Here is a 24,296-nt window from a genome sequence, read left to right as displayed (position 1 = left end):
CATCCACACTTCAGAACAGCCTTAGGTTTAAAGTGACTCTTGTTTGAGTAAACCAGTGTTGGCCAGAATTCTCATGTGCATTAGAAATGCCTCTTTGTCTTTCAATTCATTGTGAACAGTGATAAAATCCAGCACAAATTAACATTCAGTGGAGAATATTCAATGCCTATAAATCCTTAGTTTCCTCCTTTCCTGCTTCTATCCCATCCTTCCTTTAAAGCATGGGGAGGGGTAACATAGGGCTCTCCAGAGGTGTTGCAGTATAGCTCCCATCATTGCTAGCAGCTGGCAATGAGTGGCTTCTAGGAAATCTGGCATTTTTCATTCCATATACAGTAAAAGTCTTTGTTGTAAAATGTTGAGCACCACTTCTTTGCATGGAAAATTAATAGAATGGCCGTATGGTTCCTATAACCCTTTGTGTCCTCTTTCTTGGGGATGTTAATGTTTATTAGCATTTCCAATTTATGGTCCATTTGATACCCTTTGAAATATTTAAACACAGCTATCGTGTCACCTCTTAACCTACTTTTCTTTAGGCTAAATATACTCAGGTCTCTCAGCTGTGCCTCACAGGGCATGATATCTTAGGCCCGTTACAGACGGGCATAAAGTACGGACTGGGTCCGTACTAGGGTTAGAAAGGGGCGTCCCTTCCAGACGCCCTTAACCCTAATACGGACTGAGTCCGTACAAAATGGCGGTGCCCATTACACACGGGAGGCACCATCTTGATGTAGCGGTCGCTTTGCATCTGCACATCACATGGCACATATGACGCCGCGAGTGCGCCATTGGCACCTCGCGGCATCATAACTGCGCTGCAAAGAGAAGCGCCATTTTTGACGCTTCTTATTTGCAGTGTGGAGGAACCGCGCAGTTTGGATTCTGGGGCTCCTCCGCGCTGCAACCGGCAGCGGCGCGAGACCGCCCATTTTTGGCAGTCTGTAACTCGCCTTAGTAAATATCTTATAATCATTGTTTAATAGTGTGATAGATATATAATTCTTTGTTAATATCTCATCTGTATTTTCTTTATGAATCACTATAATGATTTACTATAATGATTTATCATAGCTATGGGTAAATGTAAATGAATGTTGCTTTGGGCACGAGGAAGGAAGTTCTTTTGATAAGAGACAGTTAATCTGTGGAATTTGCTGCTATGTGATGTTGCAAAGGGTGTAATTATAAGTTGTCTCTGGTTTTTAAAACATGACACAGGTTTGCATAGTGTAGTGGTTTGACTGTTGGACTACGACTCTGGAGATCAGTGTTCAGTTCCCCACTCAGCCATAAAACCCATTAAGCGACCTTGGGCAAGTCACAAGCTCTCAGCTTCAGGGGAAGGAAGTGACAAACCTCCTCTGAACAGAGCTTGCCAAGAAAACCCCATGATAGCTTCGCCTTAGGAATCGCCATAAGTCGGAATCGCCATAAGTGGGAAACAACAGTAACTATAACAGATAGTCATATTAACATTCTTTTTCAGTCAGGATAATTCTGTTTTATTGGCTCCCTAATCTAAAGGACTGAATCTGGTGAGAAAAGAGTTATTCAGTGCTCAATCCCAGTATATTTAATTATTTGAAGCACCCTGTTCCCATGTCCTTTTGAACAGGAAGAATCCTATAAAGACTGTAATTCCATCTTGAAGAACTAGAACTTGGGATTTATAGTTTGACGAGGGATTTAAGTATCTTGGCTAGGGAGCTTCAGTGCTGGAATTTGGGATCTGTGGTCTCTCTCCAGATTACAAATGCCACTTTAGTCGTGGCAGCTAAAGTGATTTCAACTTGCTATCATTGTGCAGTGTGGAAACACTAAGAACCCTTTGTCTTGGGCTTTCAGATCCCCAAAATAGGAAGTTTCATACCATGGAAAAACTATTGAAAACCCCTGTACAGACTTTTTCTGTGTGTGTTTGCTGCACCAAGAATATGGCCCTTGGGCAGTTCTATGGAGGATCTGGACCCATGTTGCAAGAGGTAATTTTGTGATGTTGGGCTTTGGCCATTTAGGGTTCTCGATTGTAAAAGTTGTAATCCATCATGAAGGATTTGGGTGGAGGCCTAATTTATTGCACTGGTGCCTTGGGTCAATTATTTCAGTGTCACTTTGGTGGATCTGGTAACTCAAAGTTGAGCTGCTGCATTTATTTGAGAATAAAAATATTGTGAAATGTTACAATTAGATGCAGAAATATTTACATTGTTCACTTGAAATATATATTGTGTAATAGAAACAGGGAACTTGAGCTTGCTTATAGCGCTTTGTCACTTTTACCATTTAAAGAACATTCTGATGTTATCTTTGTAGCCAAAAGCCTTAAAAAGGAAGAACATGATCTGACCACGGCTAAGCAGTTCTAGGTTCCATTGATTCCAGTGGACAATTTAAGGGGAAGGATCCCTATCTCTCATTGAAATCAATGGGATTAAAGTGTTCATGCTGTTACTCCTTTAAGAATTGGAGATTTGGATTGTTTATGTTAGGTAGGGGTTTATGGCCTGCACAAACTTTTCTAATTCTCCCATGAGCTGGGGGCCTAAATCTCTCACATTTGTTGTGCTGCTTTTGTTCATTCACATGCCTTGTACATTTGCAGTCATGTGTTTATTCTCTAGGGTTTGCTGATGCTGAACTGTTCATTTCTATTTGGAAGCATAGCATGAAATAATTCCCTGCTCCCCAATGTTTGTCTTCTGTGCATTTTGGAAAATCATACTTCCTTTGCAGAGGAAATAAGTAACCATGACTGGATGACAAAGTGGAAGTGAAGGTGTACAGCTAATTGATTTCCTTGTGGGGATTTCCCCAACTTCCTTATACAAAGGGATGTCAGCTGAACCAGGAGATCAAAGTTCTGATTAAATAGTTTCCCTGCTGTTTGCTATTTCCTCACTCATGCTCAAGTTGCTCTTGGCGCTTTTGAGTTAGTCACGTACTTCTCTAAAGAGAGAGGAGTATTTTCCCCTTGTTGCAATTTCTTCCCCCCTTCCAGCCTCATTTCAACCCTAGTTGCAGGCACTGTATCTTCAATCAAATGAGGGATTCTTTCTCCATTCAATAATACCTCATAAATAGAAACTGGAAATGCTCCATGCATCAAATTCTTGCCAGTGCTGACTATGACTACTTTTAAATTGAAGCCGTATGAGGAGAGAGAGTAGCTTTCCAAACCTATCTTGTGTGCATTCTATGCGAATTAAAAAAAATGTTGCTTTAACACAGGGAGCTTATTCAAGGATAATCTACATGTCATTTGCCCCTGTGCCAGAGGTGGGTTTGGTGAGTGGCTTTACTGAATTTGTCATGGTGGTAGCAGAAAAACAAGTGGTGGTTAAAAGTGATTTGTTGTTGTTGTTGTTGTTGTTTGTTATCACGTTGACTTCCACTTATGGTGGTATTTGAATGAGAGACTTCCAAGATCCACAGCCACCATCTGTCCTACTCAGCTATTCCAAACTCAAAGTCATGGCTTGCTTAATTGAATAAATCCACTTGTAGTACAGTCTCTCTCTTTTCTTACTGCCTTCCACTTTACCAAGCTTTATCATATTTTCCAGTGAGTTGCATCATCTCATGATTCTGTGAGTCCACCGTATTGGCAGGCTAGCCATCCATGGATTGGAGCTCCCGCAGATTGCCCTGTCCTATACTGATCAATGGTGTTGCATGCACGCAGTTGTGTTAACATGTACACATTGGTGCCTTTTTACTAATATAGGCTTGAGTTCCTAATTTTTCCCCCATCTGCAGGGGTGGGTCGGGGGGCAAAACAAACCCCTGCAGACAGGAAAGTCACACTGTACTGTATGTCTAAAGTATGGAATCCTCAGTTTACTCATCTTTACTTCTGGAAACAGTTTAGGCTTGATTTGCTCCAAGGCCCATTCATTTGTCTTGTAAACACAAGACATAAAATCCATAAAATTCTCCTCCAGCACCACATTTCAAATGAGTTGATTTTCTTCCTGTCAGCTTTCTTCATTGCACTGTGTTTACAACCATATGTAAAAATCAGAAATATGACATGGTCAATCCTGATTTTAGGGTGAGCACAAACAGTTATGCCTGCTGGGATTTTGTAAGTTCTTTTGCATTGTTTTCCTTTGTTTCATCCTTGAGTTCTTTGTTATAGTTTTACCCTCAACTTATCCATAGTTTGTAACAAAATCCATACTTTTGGTCTCCAAACCTGCTCTTGACTTATATATGAGGTGGACTTAATACAGTCGTCCCTTCATTCTCGCGGACTTGAGATCTGCAATCTTGAATATTCATAGAGAGGCGAGTATATATGGTTCTTCCTTAACTTTTTCTGAGCCTTGGTTATTTACCAAGGGAAATGTTCCCTATAAGCCATGTTTAGGAACAGGTCTGTGATTCTGTGGGGCTTCCAGGATGCAAACTACTTGTTGCCAAACTGTATGAGTGGCCAGACTTGACTCAAGACCTGAAGTGTGTCTTCTCCAACTCATGGACTCTGAAGACAGTTCGAATACAAGGATCTTTCTCTGTATTCCAGTTTTATTCAGTTTTAACAATGACAGGAAAGCCAAACAGAAAACAAATCCACACTATAATGAGAACAAAACAGATTTGGCAAGAAGTAAAAGCAGCTGTGGTTTGAGCTACAACGAAGATATAATAGTTTTGATAATCACGTTTCTAATACAGTCAGCCCTCCATATTTGCGGCCTTGAGACTCACGGTTTCAATTATTCATGAGAATAATGTGGGCATTCCTCCTCCCTCCTCCCCAATTCTCTGCTTGGGCTGCCCAGGGAAAGGATGGGGAGGCAAATGTGGATGTGGAGGGAGCACTGTATTTACACTAGGCTCAACCATTCCAAAGGATTCATACATGTTGCAGGTGCACATCTTGCACATCCCATCCCATCTGTAGAAAGACTTAGTATTGTCAATAGGAGACCAAGAGTCATTTCTTCACCTAGCTATAATGTTTATTCAGCTAACTTTGACCAGTGAATATTTCAAGATTTGCATCTGATGTTTTCCTGCCATAAGTTTGATTTAAATTGGAGATGGGATATAGATTATAGCCACTGGTTTTAACTCAAAACATATACTGAAAGGGTTAATGTGTTGTTAAAGACACTAGCTGCTTCTTTGAAGTTAGAATGGAAGCTTTGGCATGTGTGGGATTTTGACTGTGGCCAGAGGCTTGGATAAGAGGGGGAAGTTTAGAATATATTATTTTTTAAGATTGTGCTAGCATATAGATATATAATGTTTAGATGTGATTATATAGATAGCTTGATTTATTATAGGTGTTGATAATTATAAATATATAATGTCACGGTGACTTGAGTTTGGGAAAAGGGTGCAACATGGATTGTATATACTATTCCAAATGCCGGACTTCTGGACGGTTGCGCTTTATGTCATGGACATGGACAAAGTGCAGGAAGTTTGGGGCTAAAGTAATCAGTCATATAGGTACATGGTCCCAAGGGGAGGGATCCTATTATTTACTACAAAAGTGCCTGAATGCATTGTCACCTAACAAAGAAGTCATGGACCTGTCTGTTATGGTTTTCTTTACTTCAATAAAAGCTGTCCTTTTGACTATGAGTCTTTGATCTGCCTTTTTGGTTGGAAAAAAGACCTGTGGGCAAGTTGTGCCTGACAGAATATTATTCAGCCTGATTAAATTGATGGGGCTGTTTGGGGGATAAAATAGGAAAAGCTTGTGCATATCATTTTGGAGGAAATATCTGTCAAAAATATAACAACCCCCCAAAGTCTGTTTCCTTAAAATGGCAGGGCTGGTTTTTTTAAAAGGACAGAATGATTATTTCTTTGCCCACATGCATATGTAATATGTTCATTTAAACATATTTTACCACCAACTGTAGCCTGAAGTGGCATACATACAGTTCAGGAAGAATGCCTCAATTTGAGTCTGGTTGTATAACCTGGGTTCATAGTGTTCCCTGTTGCAAGATTTCTGCCCAGGAGCATTTCCTAATCTTTGAGAGGATTGAGTGACATTCCCCCAAATCTCTCTGAAGGGGACAATTTGTTTTCTCTTTCATGTGGAATGATGATCATCTTGTGCCTGAAAGCTGGCAAACTCCTAGCTTATGGGTGTTTGGCTTTTTTGTTTTGTTTGGCACCACTTGCAAATTATTTTGTTTTTCTTACAGATTTTGACTGTAGGGGGTTCCAGTGCTGGATGAAAGCATAAGCCAAAGTATCTGTGTGCCACAGTGAAACAGTGCCCCCTTGTAAGGGGAAAGACAGCTTTCCTTCCATCACTATTGCATCTGCGAGGTCGGTTTAAACCTCAGTTTCTGGACTGATTTCAAGTTATTGGAGATGGGCATCAAGAAATCAAGCATATGGATCATAGCTGGTTGTCTGTGCCACCACAGTCTTGATCTCTGATTAGGTGATGCCTGCAGAGAGAGAGAGAGAGAGGCAGTGTGTGTTCAATCAGTTTTGCACCTGCCCTGCATTTTCCTTTCTGTGCCAGTTTCTGCTTATAAATGAGATTCTGACCTAATCAGTGTGGGCTAAAGTAAAGTTCACGATAGGCCTGAATCCTTGGACAGACATCAGGAGAAGGAAATGCTGCAGCTTATCTTGGCATTAAGCTGGCAGCTCTGGAACTTAGTGCCCATCACTGGGGAAACCGGAATAGCAGGCCCAAGGCATTTCTGAGCTGAGTGGCTTCAGCAGAGTTTTTGAAAGCTCAGGTGAGAACAAGGCCTGCTATGGGTCCGTTTGCTAGCTGGGTTCTGCTAGCTGTCTAAGGTTTGGGCCTTTTAGCTATTGCAGTAGTTAATGAGCAGATAAGTGCGTGAACTGGAAAACTTGTCCATTTAATTCTCAAGTTGGTCAAAAAGTCTCAACGGTTTTAGGGAAGCTGGTGTTCTTTCTACCCAGACCTCTTTCATTTGCATGATTCCATTGGTCTACATTACACAGTTGTTGCAAGAAGTAGTTCGTTTTTGTTTTTATTTTGTTTTGTTCATTTCTATGCCACCTTCCTCCCAGAAAGGGACCCAAGTGGCTCACAGATAAAATTGTTTCAAAGATTTTACAGGATATTCAGTCATATATTCTAGATCATTACCAACATTGCTTATACAGGTTGAGTGCCCCTTAGCCAAAAATCTGCAATCCAAAATGCTCCAAAACCTGAAACTTTTTCAGTGCCAACATGACACTTCAAGCTCTCTTGGAGGGAGGTAGAAAAAACCCTTTTTGATGGGATGAACAGAAAAATTGAAAACCAACCAAATTTGGCAATTGTTTTCCCTTGGAAAAAATGGGGGCTGGTGTTTTACTGGGCGATGTTTTTAGGCCTTTAGATAATTGGTTCTATGTCATATATCCTTCATTATGAATTAAACCCAATTTTAAGCATTCAGTAGAGTCCAGTAGCATATGATTTTTTTGACCTTATTTTGGCTTTTCCCAATCTTGAATGAAATTTCATATTTGTTGTAACATATGCATTCCTTTGCACTGTTGCAACGCAGCAAGAGGATAAATTTTGTACCAAAAAAATGTGGCAACAGCACTAAATTTAAGAAAGCTGGGCCAAAAATGCTATACAGTCATCCCTCCACATTTGCAATTTGGACTTTTGCGGATTTTATTATTTACAGTTTTGATTAATATGTTCTCTCTAGGAATCTCTAGGTCCTCCAGCGCAACTCTGCTGGAAGTTGACCATAGGGTTGTGCTGAAGAACCTAGAAGTTCCTAGAGAAAACACTTCTCTAAACATTTTTAGGTTTCCCCAGCATGATTCTATGATCAACTTCTGGCAGATGTTGACTTTACAGTTGCACTGGAGGATCTGGAGATTCTTAGAGAGGTGTTCTCTTAAGTAAAAAAGAGAGTGTTGTTTTTTTCATTTGCAGTTCTCCCACATTCACAGGGATCTGTCTGTTGCCTCAACTAGGCAGGTTCTGTTCTTGCACTTCGGAAGAAGACTTTCAGTGAAATGTGCTGAGAGTTTTATTAAAGTTGAAACTCTTTCTCTGGTAGCCTCTTTCCTTTGGAATCTTAGGGCTTCCTTCATCCATCAGAAACTGGTTAGGCGCTGAGTGTCAGTCAGTCGCACGTTGTGGGGTAGATGTGAATTTTAAAGTTCAGGCCTTCACCAGGACTGTTTCAATAGCAGCACCCAGGGATTCCAAAGGTTCGTGGCTATGTCAAAATAATTTCTGGCAGTTTTCAGCTGTACCAAGATTAGGCCTTTTGTAAAAGCTCTGCAGATTCATTTGGCCTTTCAGTTGGTGATATTGAAGAGCTGTCCACATTCTATATGAAATATGCAGATGTTCATTGAAACCCTCACAGTTAGTTCTGTTACCTGTTTTGTCTTTCCATTCTTCCTCTGAACTCCTTTACCTGTCTTCTAAATATGCATTTTAAGCATCTTAAGGGCAGGGGGCTGTCTTTTCCTAATAGTAGTCATTCCTTAGAATCTTTTCCTTAGACATTTGTTTTTTATTATCACAGTTGCGCATTTGAAAGTGTAACAGGATTTGTGAGCAAATATTTTAAGGCTGAGGCAAATTCCAACTGTTAGTCCCAGTTGAAACGTTTAATCATGGATTTATCGGGGTGGAGGAGAAGAAGTTGCATTTTGCAGAAGATCTTGCAAACTAAGCAGTACTGCTCACATTTTATCAGCTTGTGTGCTATAATTTGGTTAGTTTGGAACTGAAGTTCATTTGCAAGGCCTCTTCACACTTGTGCCTTTCCTGGGTCTGGCCTAGAAATATGCCTTTAAATCTACAAGAGCTGGAAAGCTTGTTTAAATGGGGGGTAGGAGGACCGGAAAATGAAGCAAGCTACAGTCCCAAAAAGCTTATTGCAAATAAAATGCATTTATCAGTTTTTAAAGAGCCAGTGTGGTGTAGTGGCTTGAGTGTTGTATGACAACACTTGAGACCAGGGTTCAATTCCCAATCAGCCATGAAACCTGCTGGGTGATCATAGGCAAGTTGCATGTTCTCCGCCTCAGAGGAGCCTCCTCTGAACAAATCTTGCCAAGAAAACCCCATAAGGGTCTCCATAAGTTGGTACTGACATGAAGGCGTGCAACACACACACACACAAGATGCCACAAGACTCTTTGTTGTTGCTACCAACACACTAATGCATCTGAAATAAGATACTCACACTTGTTCCAGCTGTCTCATGGTGCACCAAATGTCAGATTCTGCAACAGTTTGCCATCTGCAGAATCGTCGATGTAAAGTCAGAATTCTCTGGCTGAACCAGCCCAGAGAACATCATCAGCCTATAGTGGATATTAGGCTGGATGAGTTTTTTATTATTATTATTATTATTATTATTATTATTATTATTATTATTATTATTAGTGTATTAACTATGGAGAGAGATGGCAACAGGCAGAGGGAGATTACTGTTAATACAGGTACTGTATAACTATTTTAAGCATGTAATCTGTACTTGTTTGTTATTTTGTTGTTGTGGGAGAGTTGAGGATTGTTATATTGCTTATTATGTTATGTTTGATTATTATGTCATGTCATGTTATTTTAACGTATGTAATTTGATATTGATAGTTGTTCTGCTGCCAGGGAAGTGCTGGGGATTGCCCTTTAAATTATTAAGCTATGTTATACCTCCATTATTATGCTATGTATTTTGGTTCTTGTACTATGTATTTTTTTTATTTTTGTATACTTACTTTATTGTTATAATGTTGCTGTGATGTTTTTGATGGTTGGTGTATTTTGTATTTTTGATGCCTTTGTTTTGTAATCCGCCTTGATTCCGCATGAAAAAGGCAGAATATAAATAAATCTTCTTTTTCTTCTAATTATTTTTATTAGAATAATCTTGCAGAGGCGAAATAACATGACAGTATCAATTCACAGGCGCACACAATCCACAGTTCTGTTTCCACAGTGACCAGATAGCTACCTGTGGATAACACACTCGCCCACCAAAAAACAGCAACCAAGAAGTGAGACTGTCACCTTCTGCTTCTATTATATAGTGTCATAATTGTACATGGTACAGTACTTCACAGAATAAGACAATAAAAGACAGACAACCGTGCCAAAGGCATGGAATCTAACCTAAGGGAATTTAAGATGCTTTGGTACTACTGCTACTGGCAACAGAGAAGACTCCTGGATAGAAATTCCACAAGTCAGGGGAGTGGCATATAACTGTTCCTTGAAATCCCTTCTTTGTCTTTGTTTGCTTTCCGTCATGTGCACCCATAATTTTCATAAATCTCAACTCTGTCATGTAAACATTTTTTAAGATGAAGTTCTAAACTGTCTAGAGACTTTTCTGAAAATGTAGTTTTGCACACTGTGCATAAATGTTTGTCCAGATTTAATCTGTTTGCATCATTTGTGATTATAAAACTTGAAACTTTACAGTGTGGACTTTCAAAAGCTTTGCATGTACATTCTGTTTTGTGGCACTGTATAAAAAAGGAATAACTGAGGCATGATGCATAACCATAACCATCCTGGTGAAACTTTGGCGTAGCTGAAATTTGACCTTGTAGATCTATGTGCCAATGAGCATAGTGGTTTTTGTGAGTACAGTGCTTGATCATTGGCCAAACCCATGGATGGGCAGGCACTTTTTTTCCGTATAGAATAAACGCAAGGAGTGGCTGGGAATGGCATGCTAACAATGGCTACTGTGTGCTATTTAATCTCATGGTGGCAAGTACCGAAAGATGAGGGTGGATCAGCTGGTATGTTGGCTGCAAGGGTGGTGGCTGGGAGTTTCCTTTCCCAGAGGATTTGGAACGTGCTGTGTGAAAAGTGCTCTTTGTACAACCAGCATACTAATTCCACTAATACTTCTTGACCCTGAAAATGTGTGCTTTTTGGTATTTAACCTGCTGGTGTACTTTTTTTGACCAATATCAAATAACCTAGAATGGAGGAATGTGGAAAATGGCTACGATTTGGGGAAGAGTTAAGAGCAATTTAACCTGTGTCTGAAGAACCAGGCCAAATTCAGCAGCTTTACAGGACTAAATGGCACCTCTTGGCTTCATGAATCACTTGATTCCAGCTCTCTTGGTGGGTGAAGTAAATCCAAATGCGCTAATGCTACAGCACAACTGGGAACAAATTGGTAGCTCCCTCCTCCTCTGTATAGGCATAGTGTACCACAATCCTCTTGCCAAGTTTTTTTTAATTGATATCAATTATGTTGTTACTTCACCCATTCACTGTGTGGTTACATAGATATTCCCACTTTATTTTCACAGCAATCTTTCAATGGAGGGAGAGTAAGTTGGACTGGCCTAGGGTCAACAAGAGAGGTTCATTAGTGCACAAAGATTTGAAGTTTGGTCTCCCTATTTTTAGTTCAGCAATCTAACCAGTACGCCCAGCTGTCTGTCAGATTGGGAACTTTGTCTTTTCCACAGATGTGTTTATGCACACCATTTGTGATCTGTCGCACCTTATTATGCCATACATGAAAATGGTCATATGAGGTCAGTTCAGAAGGCCATCCATACCAGTATACTCCTCCTAACAGCCAAATTGTGATACTTGAGGAACTTTTAACAGTACTGGGTAAATGTAATATAGAATCTTTATTTCTTTCTGCTCTCCTCTATTGAGAGCAGTGAAGTTACACAAAGATCTGACATGAAACGTTCATGAGTCCATTGGTGAGATAGAGAAGCTAGTGGCTTTTTCCAACTTGCATGACATTCTGTTTTTCATTTATTTGAAAATATTTGCAATACTCACCATCATAGATTTCAGGAGAAATACCATCATTACCAGGTTTGTGGTGATTTCCAGACTGCCTCTGTGAAATGGGGATATTTTGTTATATAACTCATTATTAAACTATTGTACTATAATGCTGGCAATTGCTACTGCAGCTCACGGAAAGTTGTTTTATGTCGGTTGTACACTAGATGATAAGCACTGAGAGGCATGCAAGCAAAAAATGTGGGTGTTCATTTCCAGTCAGTATATGACCTTGATGTTTTGTGTCTTTTGTGATACTTGACCATCTGTAGCTCTCTTCTGTGCTGCTTGTTTTCCAGTTTTTCCTTTCCTCTTTGATTCTATTCTGTGGTCTCATTCCTCTCAACCACTCCTTCTTCCAGCCTATCCCACTTATTCATTCTTTCATTTATTTGATTTATATTCTGCTTTGCTCCCAGTGTGGGACCCAGAGCACTTCCACTCTTGTGGCCTGCTGCCACACCAGACTCTCTGACACTGACTACGTATAGCTTCATGCAGGTCTTGGTCATACTAATATGCTCTTTAGGAGAATGGAGGGACATTCATGCTTCCTGTCTTTGTCTCCCCCTCATAGATTGGCGGCCTGCTGTTATGTTGGGTGTGCTGGACTGTGCTGAGAGGTCCAATCAGAAGATATGTACAGAATTTGGAATCACTGGCTACCCTACTTTGAAGGTACAGTTCCCATTGGGGTGGGAGAGAGCAAGCTTGGAGACAATAATTCAGAGACTAGTTCAGAGAGATTCTTCTACTTCAGTCAGAATGGACATTTAATACCATGTTTCTTGAACAGCACATGTTTCCTATTCATGTTCTTGGACTGCAAGCTATGAGTCTTTGATGGTCAGCTATATTAATCCTGATGTTATGGCCCACTGGTGGATTCTGGTACGGGGAAGTTTTTCATCCCCCAGGAGGGGTAGTCGGACTACGAGGAGACAGATAAGACTGAGGTGACTCTGAGATGGAGAAAGAGAAAAGGAAAAATTCAGTCCAGAAAGGAAGGGAGACAATTCTGGACTTCACATATGGTACCTCCATTCCACAGGTACTGCTTCATCTTTTCCTAGTTACTACTACAACAGCAATATTTATTTTCTTAGAGGGGAAGTAGGAAGAAAATAGATGTTCAAAATGACAATTGTTGTCCAACCATAAGCTGTTGCTTAGAGTTTGGGCTCCAATATGAACATCCTCCCCACCAGTTCTTCTGTGTCATGACTACAAGCTGTGTGACAGTTTTGTTGATGGTTCGTAAATGACCAGCAAGCCCCAGACTTTGTGCCGCATGGCCTGGTAAATATGATGCCACTGTTGCTGTGGAAGTGCATGCTTCTGGCCTCCTTGCATCCATGGGAAGGTGGGAGGGCATGAGTCTTAAGGCTCATGCAGGCTCAAGCACACAGCAGGAAAATCAGTGTCTTCCATTCCATTGGAATTGAGCATTTGGCAGCCTTATGTGAAGCAGGGTAACCTAGGGGATCTGTTATATAACGTAACATTTTAGGAGATGTGAAGACTAATTTACTGGAAACTAGGTATTAATGAGATCACTTTTCACTTACCTTATCCCAGTAGTAGGTCCACATTTCCCTCATAGCCAGGGCTGATGAGGAAAAGGGGGTTATGTTTATATTCCTCCAGAATTTCCTGGCAGCTAACAAGCTAGCTTGATCCTGGCCCATGTGCCACACGATATGTTTTTAGATTGGAGATGGGCAACCTGTGCCCTCCAGAGGTTTCAGAATTCAACTCCCATAATCCCTGACCTATTATATTCATTCATTCATTCATTCATTCCCCGCTCTTCAGCCAAAAGGCTATCAGAGCAGCTTACTTTTTTTTTAATTAGACATTTCCCTGCCCTTACAAAAGGAGAAAGGAATGGCAGTGGGGAAGGGGGAAAGTCCAGCAGATCTTATCTCCCTTGGAGGCCTGGACCATGACAGATGGACTGGAGGGAAGGCCCTTTTTCTTACTGGCTACAGCTTATTTGAGCTGGAGTTTGGGACATCTTTTATAGTTTACCAGATTGTCTCCCCATTGCTTTAGATCAATGGTTTTCAACCTTTTCTTATGTTCCATAGCCCTAGGAAATGTTTGATTAATGTTTGCACCCCCTAAAAAAAGTATTATCACATTTGGAGGGGGTCTAATTTCTAATTTTTGAACCACAAATAGAACCACCTACAATATTGTGGATGAGCAAATTGAACTTAAAAAAACAAGCTTTTAACTGTGTGTATAAAATGCACATCTAAATTGAGCAATTAAATTCTTTTGAGAAAAAACTGAGTGGTCTGTTCTGCAGATTTATCCTAAGAACTGAGTGGTCCATTTTAAAGTCCATTCTGCAGATTTATCCTAAGAACAACTTTTTAAAAATTCTGCCTGCCTATGTGTAACCATGTTTGTCATTTGTGGTATGAGGACTTCTGGAAAAATTGAGTAGAGAGAAGAATCATCTCATTTTACATAAGCTTCCCTGTCTTAACAATTTGTAGATTATTCTTAATTCTGACAGATGACTAGGCAAGGTAGATATTTTACAAGCTTTGTGTTCAGAGGATAGGTAAGCTAAGATGAGAATAGCTGTGTCAAATACAGATCTGACCTGTATTTGACACAGCTGTATTTGACACAACCTATGCGAATAGGTTTTCTTCAGCTTATTTGGAAGCCAGCATCATCTCAGAAATGGCCATTGGCTTTATGCAGCCTGATCCACCTTTCAGGTGTCTTTACATAATCCTATATCCAGGTAAGATAGTATGCCAGGAAAGAGAGGAAGAACTGGATTTTATGTGCCCTTTGCAAGCATGTTTCAAGTGGCCTCTTTAAGGAGCAGGGCTGGCTTGGGTGGCAGTGCTTCCTTTCTAGGTCTTTCAGCCAAGGCCTAATTATGTTTAAATGTTTAAGTAGTCTAATACTAACAAACCACTAGCCAAAGAAAGCACAAAGCTAAAACTCCTACAGCTCCTAAGAGATGCTGAGCTTGTGTAATTTGGGAGACTTGGAGAATGCTTAGCTACCTTGTTCTAAGGCCTGATTTATACTTTATAAATTCTTTCATGTGCGCTCATGGTTAAGTGTTTGTTCTTCTAAGCATTATAAGAATACCACATCATGTTTAAAGATATTTAATATGGCCCAGTCATGTAATATGTTGAAACACTGATGGCACAGCTGAGCATAAAAATGGGATGAGAACAGCTGTGTGCATTGAAACACAATGTCCTCAAAGGGACTTATGTCTATAGTTCTTATGTCTGATCTTGTCATGAATGAGATCACTGCAGGAACAGTTGTGGGCAATGACTTCTGAAGAAGTGGAGTTTCTATTCAAGTGCCTTATTTACTTGACTTTTCCAAAGTAGATCAAAAATAGGTAGCTGTGTTGTCTTGTTTGGTTTCTGGAACCAAAAGTGGGCATACACTGGTCCTTTTACATGGTAACAGATGTTGCAATATTGTTGGCATCATCTAGCAGTAGGTGTTTCACTTACAAATGAGGTCCACAAATTTAGAATGACCTAAGTAGCAGCCATAAGTGAAGGTCACCAGTAGCTCTGGCTTTGGAGGGCCAGACCTCAGAAATCACGCTGAACTTTACAGCACTGGTTGGCAGCTGCCGGGATTTACATTTTCATGAATCTTCCCTCCCTTTGCCATATTTTTGTTACAAAAAACACGCCTCAAGGTGTTTGGGAGGCATATTTTTAGGGTTCTTCCCAGAATGTTTTAGGCTCAGGAGAGATGAAACTGATTAAAGGCTATTTTTATGTCTCAAACATCTGAGGGTGTATGCAAAATATGGGAATTGCACTTTAATGCAAAACAAACAAACAACCCCCCCCCAAAAAAAAAGTTTGAGGTGCTTAAAAAAGAGACCTTTCAGGCTGCACTTTCTGCACCCTAGCTTCAGAGACATTTCAGTTGTGACCAAAGTTCAGCATAAATTTTGGGGATGAGACATCCTTCCCATAAGTTCTCAGCTTGGAAGAAGATGGGATAAATGTGTTCCTTCTTTTCTGCCTTACCAGAGTTCTTGTAAGTGCACCTCTGCCACAAGCCCAACCATGTTGGACTGTGCTCTTCTAATTAAATGCAAGTTTGGAATTGGGATGGGTTCTTCTGTTTAACTTTTGTCCAGGGCATTTACAGGGTTGGGGGGAGAGTCACTCATCATGGGAGGAAGGTTTGCATACTTATAGTTATGGAGCACAGGAACCTGGAATGCTGCATAGGTGAAAGAGTGCAGAGTGAAAGAATGCATTGAGATACAAGACTAAAATGTAGACTTGATCTGTTGCTTAAAAAGTTGATTTTTCTCTCAGTCAGACTTGTTAAAATACACCTCATTTTAATCTTATTAAGACCACCAGGATCCCAATTTGTCCACTTCAGTAAAATAATATTTGTATTACAACCAGCTTAGTCACTGACACTGGGAGTTGGTTAGTTACACTAGTTTCTTTCTGATGCTCATTGTTACCAACAGTGGGGCCTCATTCAGATTTATTTGCTTTTGCTAACTTGCAGCCAGGGGAAAGCTATTTTATGAAAGCCTGAAAGTTCACACGCTTCACACTGAACACATCAATTTATTGTTCCTCTTATTTTTAGATGCACCCAGATGGGGTTTAGGTTTGGGTTTAGACTACAGCTCCCAGAAACCTCCAGTTAGCATGGCCTGGGAGATTCTGAGTTACAATAGGAGAGAGAGAGAGAGTGTAAACTTCTTAAGCTGTGCCCCGAAATAAGGGGTACTTTTCTAATATAAGATAAATATTTGAAGGGATGTCATATTGAGGATGGAGCAAGCTTGTTTTCTGCTGCTCCTGAGAATAGGACCCAGAACAATGGATGCAAGCTACAGGAAAAGAGGTTCCACCTCAACATCAGGAAGAACTTCCTGACAGTGAGAGCTATTTGACAGTGGAACACACTGCCTTGGAGTGTGGTGGACTCTCTTTCTTTGCAGGTCTTTAAACAGAGGGTGGATGGCCATCTCTCATGGGTGCTTTGATTGTGAGTTCCTGCATGGCAGGGGGTTGGACTGGATGGCCCTTGTGGTCTCTTCCCATTCTGTAATTCTATGAACATTAAACATGGGAAAGCCTGTTTAGTTTTGGTGGCTCACAGGGAACCAAATCCCATCTTAGGAAACTGATTTTTACCATGACTGTGTCCATTTGGCTCTTGTCCAAGATTTCATGTCTGTCCCCATCTCCGTGTTTGTTGTCACGTCCCTGGGTTTGGCTTGGAGCAAGGAACCAAACTCATATCTGTGGTTACCTTAAATATGTTGCTATGCAGACTAATTAAAGGCTTTGGAAGAGTTTGGGTCAAGTGCTAAAACCTCAACAGAATTGAGTTGAAACGTTCCCTGTTCTCATAGGGAAAGAATTTCATTCAAATTAATAGTACTTAGTATTTATATAGTGCTTTTCCTCAGTAGTCAAACAGTCTTTCTCATTAATTTAGTACATAATCCTTGCAACATCCTTGTAAGGCAACCCATATTGCAAGTAGAAGGTTGTCCCTGGGAGAACAGTGGCTTACATAAAGCCACCCTGTTGACTTCACGGATAAGGTGTGGTTTAACTGGGGACTTCCAATTATCATTCTTATAATTGCTATGCTGATTTGATAAAAGTTATTTAATCCCTAATACTCTTGTTGGGTTTTGTTGAAAGGAAAATGTAATGATTTTGGCAGCTATCCAAGCATTTGGGTTATATTTTGTGGTGCAAAACTGGCATCCCTTTATGTCTCAGTCTCCATGCACCTCAAAACTTTATTTTCTAAATGGGCTGGGTGGTATAGCACTGCTTTGCCTTCTTGGGAGTGCTATATGATGCTGCAGATATATATATATATATATATATATATATATATATATATATATATATATATGTACCATGGTACATAAAAACTTTCTAAAAATCTTCAGTGTACAGCAATAACATGGCCATTGGTCTAGAATCTCCATTTTCATCTATAATAAGTTTGTGAGCGCTGAACCTTCATTATTATGGGAAAGAACATGGAAACTTTCTGGGAATTTCTAAGTGGGTTTTTCAGGGTGAGATTGTTCAATAAACACAAGACTGCCTGTGCTCTTTGGCTTGTGACACAGAAGGAAAAGGGAATGAGGAAGGCAAAATGAAACAGCAAAACTCAGACAGTATTACATAATGTGAGTTCTTATAATGACTTCTGCTATGGGAACAGGCCATTCACAGTTAAAAGAACAAAACAAAAACGGGCCCTGACAGCTTCCAAGGAATAGCCTGGAGACCTGACTTCACTTCAAATTCATTCCTGTAATGTAGTTGGAAGTCATTGGTTTCATTGAATGAGATCTTGGCCTTCTAGGATCTAGTTGAAATCTACTGTCACTGCAGTTAAGGCTGGTTAAAGCAGTAACAAGTTGAGTTGTCAGCTCTTCGTTGTATGCTGTTTCGCTTCCTTACAGGCACCAAGCTACTCTATGCAGAATTCGCCTTTTCTGCCCCCCCCCCCACATGTACGGCACACTTTATCTTATTGCCCTGCCACCACCAACTGATGATAGGGAAATGGTGGAAAGACTCAGCACAGTGATATTAGGAGTTGGGGTACATCATCCAACATAAAGCTGTGGACCTGGTATTTATTGTGAAGCAATAGTAGAGTTATGCTTATATTTCTAGTAGTTATGAGGGACCTTGGTTTGCTTTGGACTGCAATGCCAGGGTGATTTAATCTTTCCTCACAGGCAACTTTTTCTTATTTAAAATTATATGTGTGTGCAATGTGTGCACACACATATATAAATGCATCCCAGCTGCTCAAGGGCACAACATACTGCTATTTGCCTTCCAGGGCTAAACCGTGCTAACACCTATATATTTTGCTGTTTTCTGTTGGGGGGAGGGTGTTAATCCCTTAAATTTAACATAGCAATGTGGAACTCCTCTCCCTGTGACGTGGTACTGGGACTTTCTCCTTCTTCTGCTTGAGACTGCTATTAGCATTTCTCAAAACTCTGTAAACAATCCAGTTCATAGATTTCCAGTGTCACATTTAATGTGGCCCTAAATTACAGATGTCAAAATACTCTCATGCCTCTTTCCTTCCTTCTCATTCCTTCCCCGACCCTTCTGTTCTCATGCTTCTTACAAGCTGATGTGGCAGTGTTCTGTTGTTCCTTTGCTGACGTTTTGTCTATGCCTACAAACAGAAATTTAAGCCCAGCCCAAGCTGTTAAACAAACCCTTGATGTGTGTACCTTTTAGACAGATAGGAGGTACCCAGCTAGAAGGTAGTGCTGGAGGCACTTGGAAAGCATTGCAGCTGTTGTTAGTGTAGTAAAGGTTGTATGCGCTTGGTGACTAGGGAACACATTCTGTTCCTTTGCTAGCTGAGCTGAACAGCAATGGCAGTAAGCAAACAATTATTGGGGAAAGAGGTAAAAAGATCTAATTGAGCTGACAGTATGATATTGGTAATGCCCAACCTTTTCTTCTGAACCCATTCACTCAATTAATTGATGCTGCTTTTGTATTTACTGCAAATCCAGGATTTGACAGAAGTGACTGTAAATCCTCAAAGTGAAACAACGATTGTGAGATCTTCCTAGTCACAACATATGAGCTGGCTCTCTGAGCCTATGAATAGCAGTTCAATGTCATTCTGTTCATTTTCTACTCCAACAGTTCTCTGGAGCTTCTCCTTCAGTGGGCCCTTGGTATCTGCTGTGGATACCAAATTTTGTGGATGCTGACATCCCATTATATATAATGGTATAATAAAATGATGTCCCTTATGGAAGTTTGCAAAATCAAGGTTTGGCTTTTTGGAATTTATAAAATTCCAAATCTATAAAATATTTTAAAGCCATGGATTGCTGAATCCGCAGATAAAGAATCAATGGATATGGAGGGCTGACTGTACAAGTATTTAGTAGATAAGCTTCATGACTATGTGGCCATGTTCTAGCAGAGTTTCTTTCTGACATTTCACCAGCATCTGTGGCTGGCATCTTCAGAGAATGCTTTGCCTGGGAAAATAGGGTGCATATTTATTGTCTGAGCCTGGGAATGCAGGAGTGATTTGCATGTATATTGTTCTGTGTTGATGGCTGGCCTCAGCCTGGGAGGCTAATGCAAACGAGGATGAATGTCTGCTAATTGGTGATCATTATCTACTGGGAAAGCCCCTGACTCTGAATGGTTTCCCATTTGCATTTGCTGAGTCCTAATTTTGCTATTCCTCAGGACTGGTAGCCAAATTTTGTTCACTTTAAGGGTTTCTTCTTTCCGGTTGAAATTGTCCAGGTGTTTGTGGATTTCAATGGCTTCCCTGTGCATCCTGACATGGTAGTGGTTGGCATGGTCCAGAACTTCAGTGTTTTCAAACAGTATTTTATGCCCAGGCTGGTTTGTGGCATGTTCTGCTACTGTTGATTTTTCTGGCGATTTGTTCAGCCAAGGACCAGAGAGACCCTCTCACAGCCGCAGGAGTTTACATAGGGACCACCAAATGCAGTGTGCAAACAAGAATCAAGGAACACGAGAGACACTGCAGACTGGGCCAGCCAGAAAAATCAGGACTCAGCAAATGCAAATGGAAACCATTCAGAGTCAGGGGCTTTCCCAGCAGATAATGATCACCAATTAGCAGACATTCATCCTCGTTTGCATTAACCTCCCAGGCTGAGGCCAGCCATCAACACAGAACAATACACATGCAAATCACTCCTGCATTCCCAGGCTCACACAGTATATATGCACCCACTTTTTCCAGGCAAAGCATTCTCTGAAGATGCCAGCCACAGATGCTGGTGAAACGTCAGAAAGAAACTCTGCTAGAACATGGCCACATAGCCCGAAAAACCCACAAAAAATTATGGATGCCGGCCATTAAAGCCTTCGACTTTACAAGCTTCATGACATTTACAAGTCAGAAGCAGTTTGGTGTTCTGCTTAGTTCTGAATAATTGTAGCAAATACAGGCTTCTTCGATATCCTTCTCCAATCCATTCACAAAATGTTAGTTTTAGTAACCCAATGATAATTTGTTTGGCACAATGGCCTAACTGCCAAAATGGATATCCAGTAGCACTTCATTGGAAAAGCTGCTAGCAGAGTGACCTCTGTAAATCTATTGAGAGATGTAGATGGAGAAACATGTCAAAGTTACCTGTAAAGATACTTCTGCCTTTTTACACAAGCAAGAGAAAGAAATATGAAGAAACAACATGCTTATATATCACAGCATTATGAATAGACTATAATTCCCATATGTTTTTCAAGATGATCTGTGTTTTTGCAAACCCCTAAGAGTCAAACACTACTAAAATGTAATTGATGGAGGTGGCTTTTTCCCTAGATAGGCTTTGTTTTAATATTTGAGGGAGGAGGAAACTGAAGGGGAAATTCCCTTTCAGACTGCTCTGTTTTGCTGACGCCTCCAGTGAGAACTCAGCCAAGAGCTGCTAACAGGCAATTCAGCAGGTGGTGCAGCTTCCATGGGAAAGGGCTCCAACTGTACAATTCCTTTGCCTTTCAGACTACTCTGAGTCCTTGTGATTGTGTGTTTCTGGACATTATGTCCAGGACCTGTCAGCATTTGTAGCTGGAAGATCTGTTTGTTCACTGGGACTTTTACCAGGATGTGTAGCTGGAGCACTAAGCTGGTTTATTTTCCCTTCAGCTCTCAGAGTTTGAGTTCTCCCCCTTTCTCTTTATTGTTTTCATTTGTAACAGCTAATCTGCATGTGCGTGGAACCTTCAAGGCAGATCTGTTTACATTGGTAACAACAGTTCAGCTTTTGCTTGGCTCAAACATCTTTACAAAAAAAACCCCACAAAACACACAACACAAAACTTTAACAAAAAGACACACACACACCGCCGCCTTCTAGGCCTTTTTAATGTCTCAAAGCAGTCACTGTCCTAAATAACAGATGTTGACAAAGATCCTGCAGAAGGACCAGGGACAGAACTGGGCACAGCACGTATCTTTTTGAGTCTCAACCGAAAGTTTCACATATGTAATTCTGACCTGACCAGCTTGTAACTCTCCCAAGCCAAATGACTATATATTGTGGCCTGCTAGGTACTTGATACCCCCTTTGAATTAACAACTGGGAGCTTTATTGAGTTGCTGGTGAGCTTAATGCAGCAGCTTTAAAAAGAAGAATGCAACCAAATGATTCTCAGGCCCTGACTTTCTGGTCTTTTCATTCTGGTGTCTAGTCTTATTCTGGTCTCTAGTTTTGTTTTGTTTTTTCAAGCTAAAGAAACCAAAAAGGTTTTGTTTAAACTGTTTGGGGGTTGTTGTTGTTGTTTTTGTTTTAACCATTTTGGGTTGTTTCTTTGTTTTTTGCATTAATGCATAGGACTACACCAATATAAGACTAAATCAGAAAATTAAGTAGCAAAATGCATTTTAGATGTTATGGCTAATAACTGAAATAATGGTCTGTTACAGACTGCCAAAATAAAGCTGCTTCAGGTCTCTTTGGAGGTATGCTATTTAAATGATGCATGGGTCCTAAGAGTCCGGAGGTCGTCCCAAAGCCACACTCCATTCCTAAGCACCGGAGTGCAGCTTTGGTGCAGCTTCCGGATTCTTAGGATGCATGCATCATTTAAACCGCATACCTCCAAAGAGACCCGAAGCAGCTTTATTTTGGCAGTCTGTAACAGGCCAATGGTTCTTTAAAAAGTGACCTTTTAAACCAAGTTGTTTTGGTTGAACTTACATTAATTGAAGGAATTGTTTTTGAATAGCGTTTCTTCCACTATAAAACAGAGTTATTAAAAAGATTAACTGACACTGGAAATTGGTCTAACAATGAACACTTGCCAATAAACTGTTAAAATTAAAATGTTTGAATTCAAACATTCGTTGTTGTTCCAGTAGGAAGGTTGGAAAATAGTAATAACAGCCAAAGTTTTTTTTTGAAACAAGAATAATCAATTCAAAAAACAAACAAAACAGGAGTGGGTTTTTTTTAAAGTAATGGGATAAAGAAAGGTTTAAATCATGCTTACCCTGCTCTTCCTCAATCTTTCCATGATATCAGCTTAAGCAAACAGGGCTTTATTTGTTTATTCATGACATTTGCATCCCCATAACAGACATTTTTGGATGTCTTAGTTGCAGGTGGAGGAAGGTTGTAAGCATTGAGGAAGAACAGGGTTAGAAAACAGTGGTGGGGTCCTTTCTCATTTTTAATTCTTATTTGTTACAATAGTTTGACAAAATCTAATATTAGCAGAAAAATTATTAACAAATTGCATTTTTAGACTTCTCCATCAGCTCCAGATTTGTTAGAGCAAAGGTTTGAAACTTAGTGAAATTGTCTTGAAACTTGACAGCTATTGCCATGAGCAATTAGGAGATCTTTATCAGACTTAGAAAGGTGGTGCTTAAAGATAGAACCTAACTGTATGACTTTTTCCCTTCCAGTTTTTCAGAGCATTCTCGAGGAAACCTGAGGATGGCATAAGACTCTACCGTATGTATACTGAAACTAATTTCTATCTACTATAAGCTAAAATCTTCATACTGAGGTAGTGCCTGGAGTCTGATTTACCAAGCTGGGTGAACCTAGAGAGCTACGTGGTCACCTTCATATCCTCCATCTGATAAGGAGGGGAGGACTGGGAGGGGGGGCTGAGCACCCAAGTTGGGGATGGCTTTAGAGTGGTTGTTACATGTGGTACAATATCTTCAGTATTCTTCACTCCCTTTCCTATACGCATGTGCGCACACACATACCTCTGTATGGGACACTTCTCAATTCGGTAAAGAGTTTATGTGTCAACTTGCCCTTCTCACAGTCAGCAGCATGGGGCCAATCCACACTCTCATTTTTGGATAATGAGATTCATATTCAACATTAATAAACTTTTGCCCAAATTTACCCCATGATGGATGATGGGTGTGTATGTTGTGGTCCTGGGCAACTTTTTATGTAGGCAAGATGTGACTGGGCTTCTTGAATTGGGTCAAAAATATGTACATACAGACACTAATGTATGTGATCACTTACAATGATGTATCTTTTGTACTTAGTTAAACTGTAAGTTTTGGTCCATGGGCCACAGGGCCTACAATACCAGATAAACCGGTGTTTTGCATCCTTTCTGGGCTTACTTTCATTCTCTCTCTCTCTTTAAGATCTCAACCAAAAGATGTAATTCTGTGAAGGATTCTAAGCATCACTACCAAAAAAATTCCAAGTTGCCCCACCTAATTACAATGTATACACACTGTGATGTGAGAGTGAAAGTAGAGAAACTGAAACACTCCTGAGGGACAAAGCCTAAAACTGATAGTAAAAAGTAGAACTTCATTACTGCAGGGAGCACGGTCCTTTTTTGCCTGGGGCCCCACTGTTGCCTGGGGGCTTCATGTAGGTCAACACTGGCATGCAAACATTCTCCCTTCCACTTCAGTTCAGCTGACAGACACACACATGCTCTCACACATGTGTAAATACACAGAGAAACACTTCCTCATCACATTT

At 40.4% G+C, this 24,296-nt stretch overlaps 1 protein-coding gene across 1 annotated transcript in view; it reads left to right on the top strand.

The window, feature by feature from the left end:
* Nucleotides 1-24,296, top strand: part of QSOX1 (quiescin sulfhydryl oxidase 1) — a 72,266-nt gene that overhangs the window by 12,068 nt on the left and 35,902 nt on the right. Inside the window, exons 2-3 of the mRNA XM_042463566.1 lie at nt 12,342-12,442; nt 23,234-23,282. Of these exons, the coding sequence (XP_042319500.1) occupies nt 12,342-12,442; nt 23,234-23,282 (150 nt within the window). The remainder of the gene's footprint in view (nt 1-12,341; nt 12,443-23,233; nt 23,283-24,296) is intronic.

This window comes from Sceloporus undulatus, chromosome 4 (assembly GCF_019175285.1).
Source record: "Sceloporus undulatus isolate JIND9_A2432 ecotype Alabama chromosome 4, SceUnd_v1.1, whole genome shotgun sequence".
Lineage (NCBI taxonomy): Eukaryota > Metazoa > Chordata > Lepidosauria > Squamata > Phrynosomatidae > Sceloporus > Sceloporus undulatus.
This window is presented reverse-complemented; position numbering and strand designations above follow the sequence as displayed.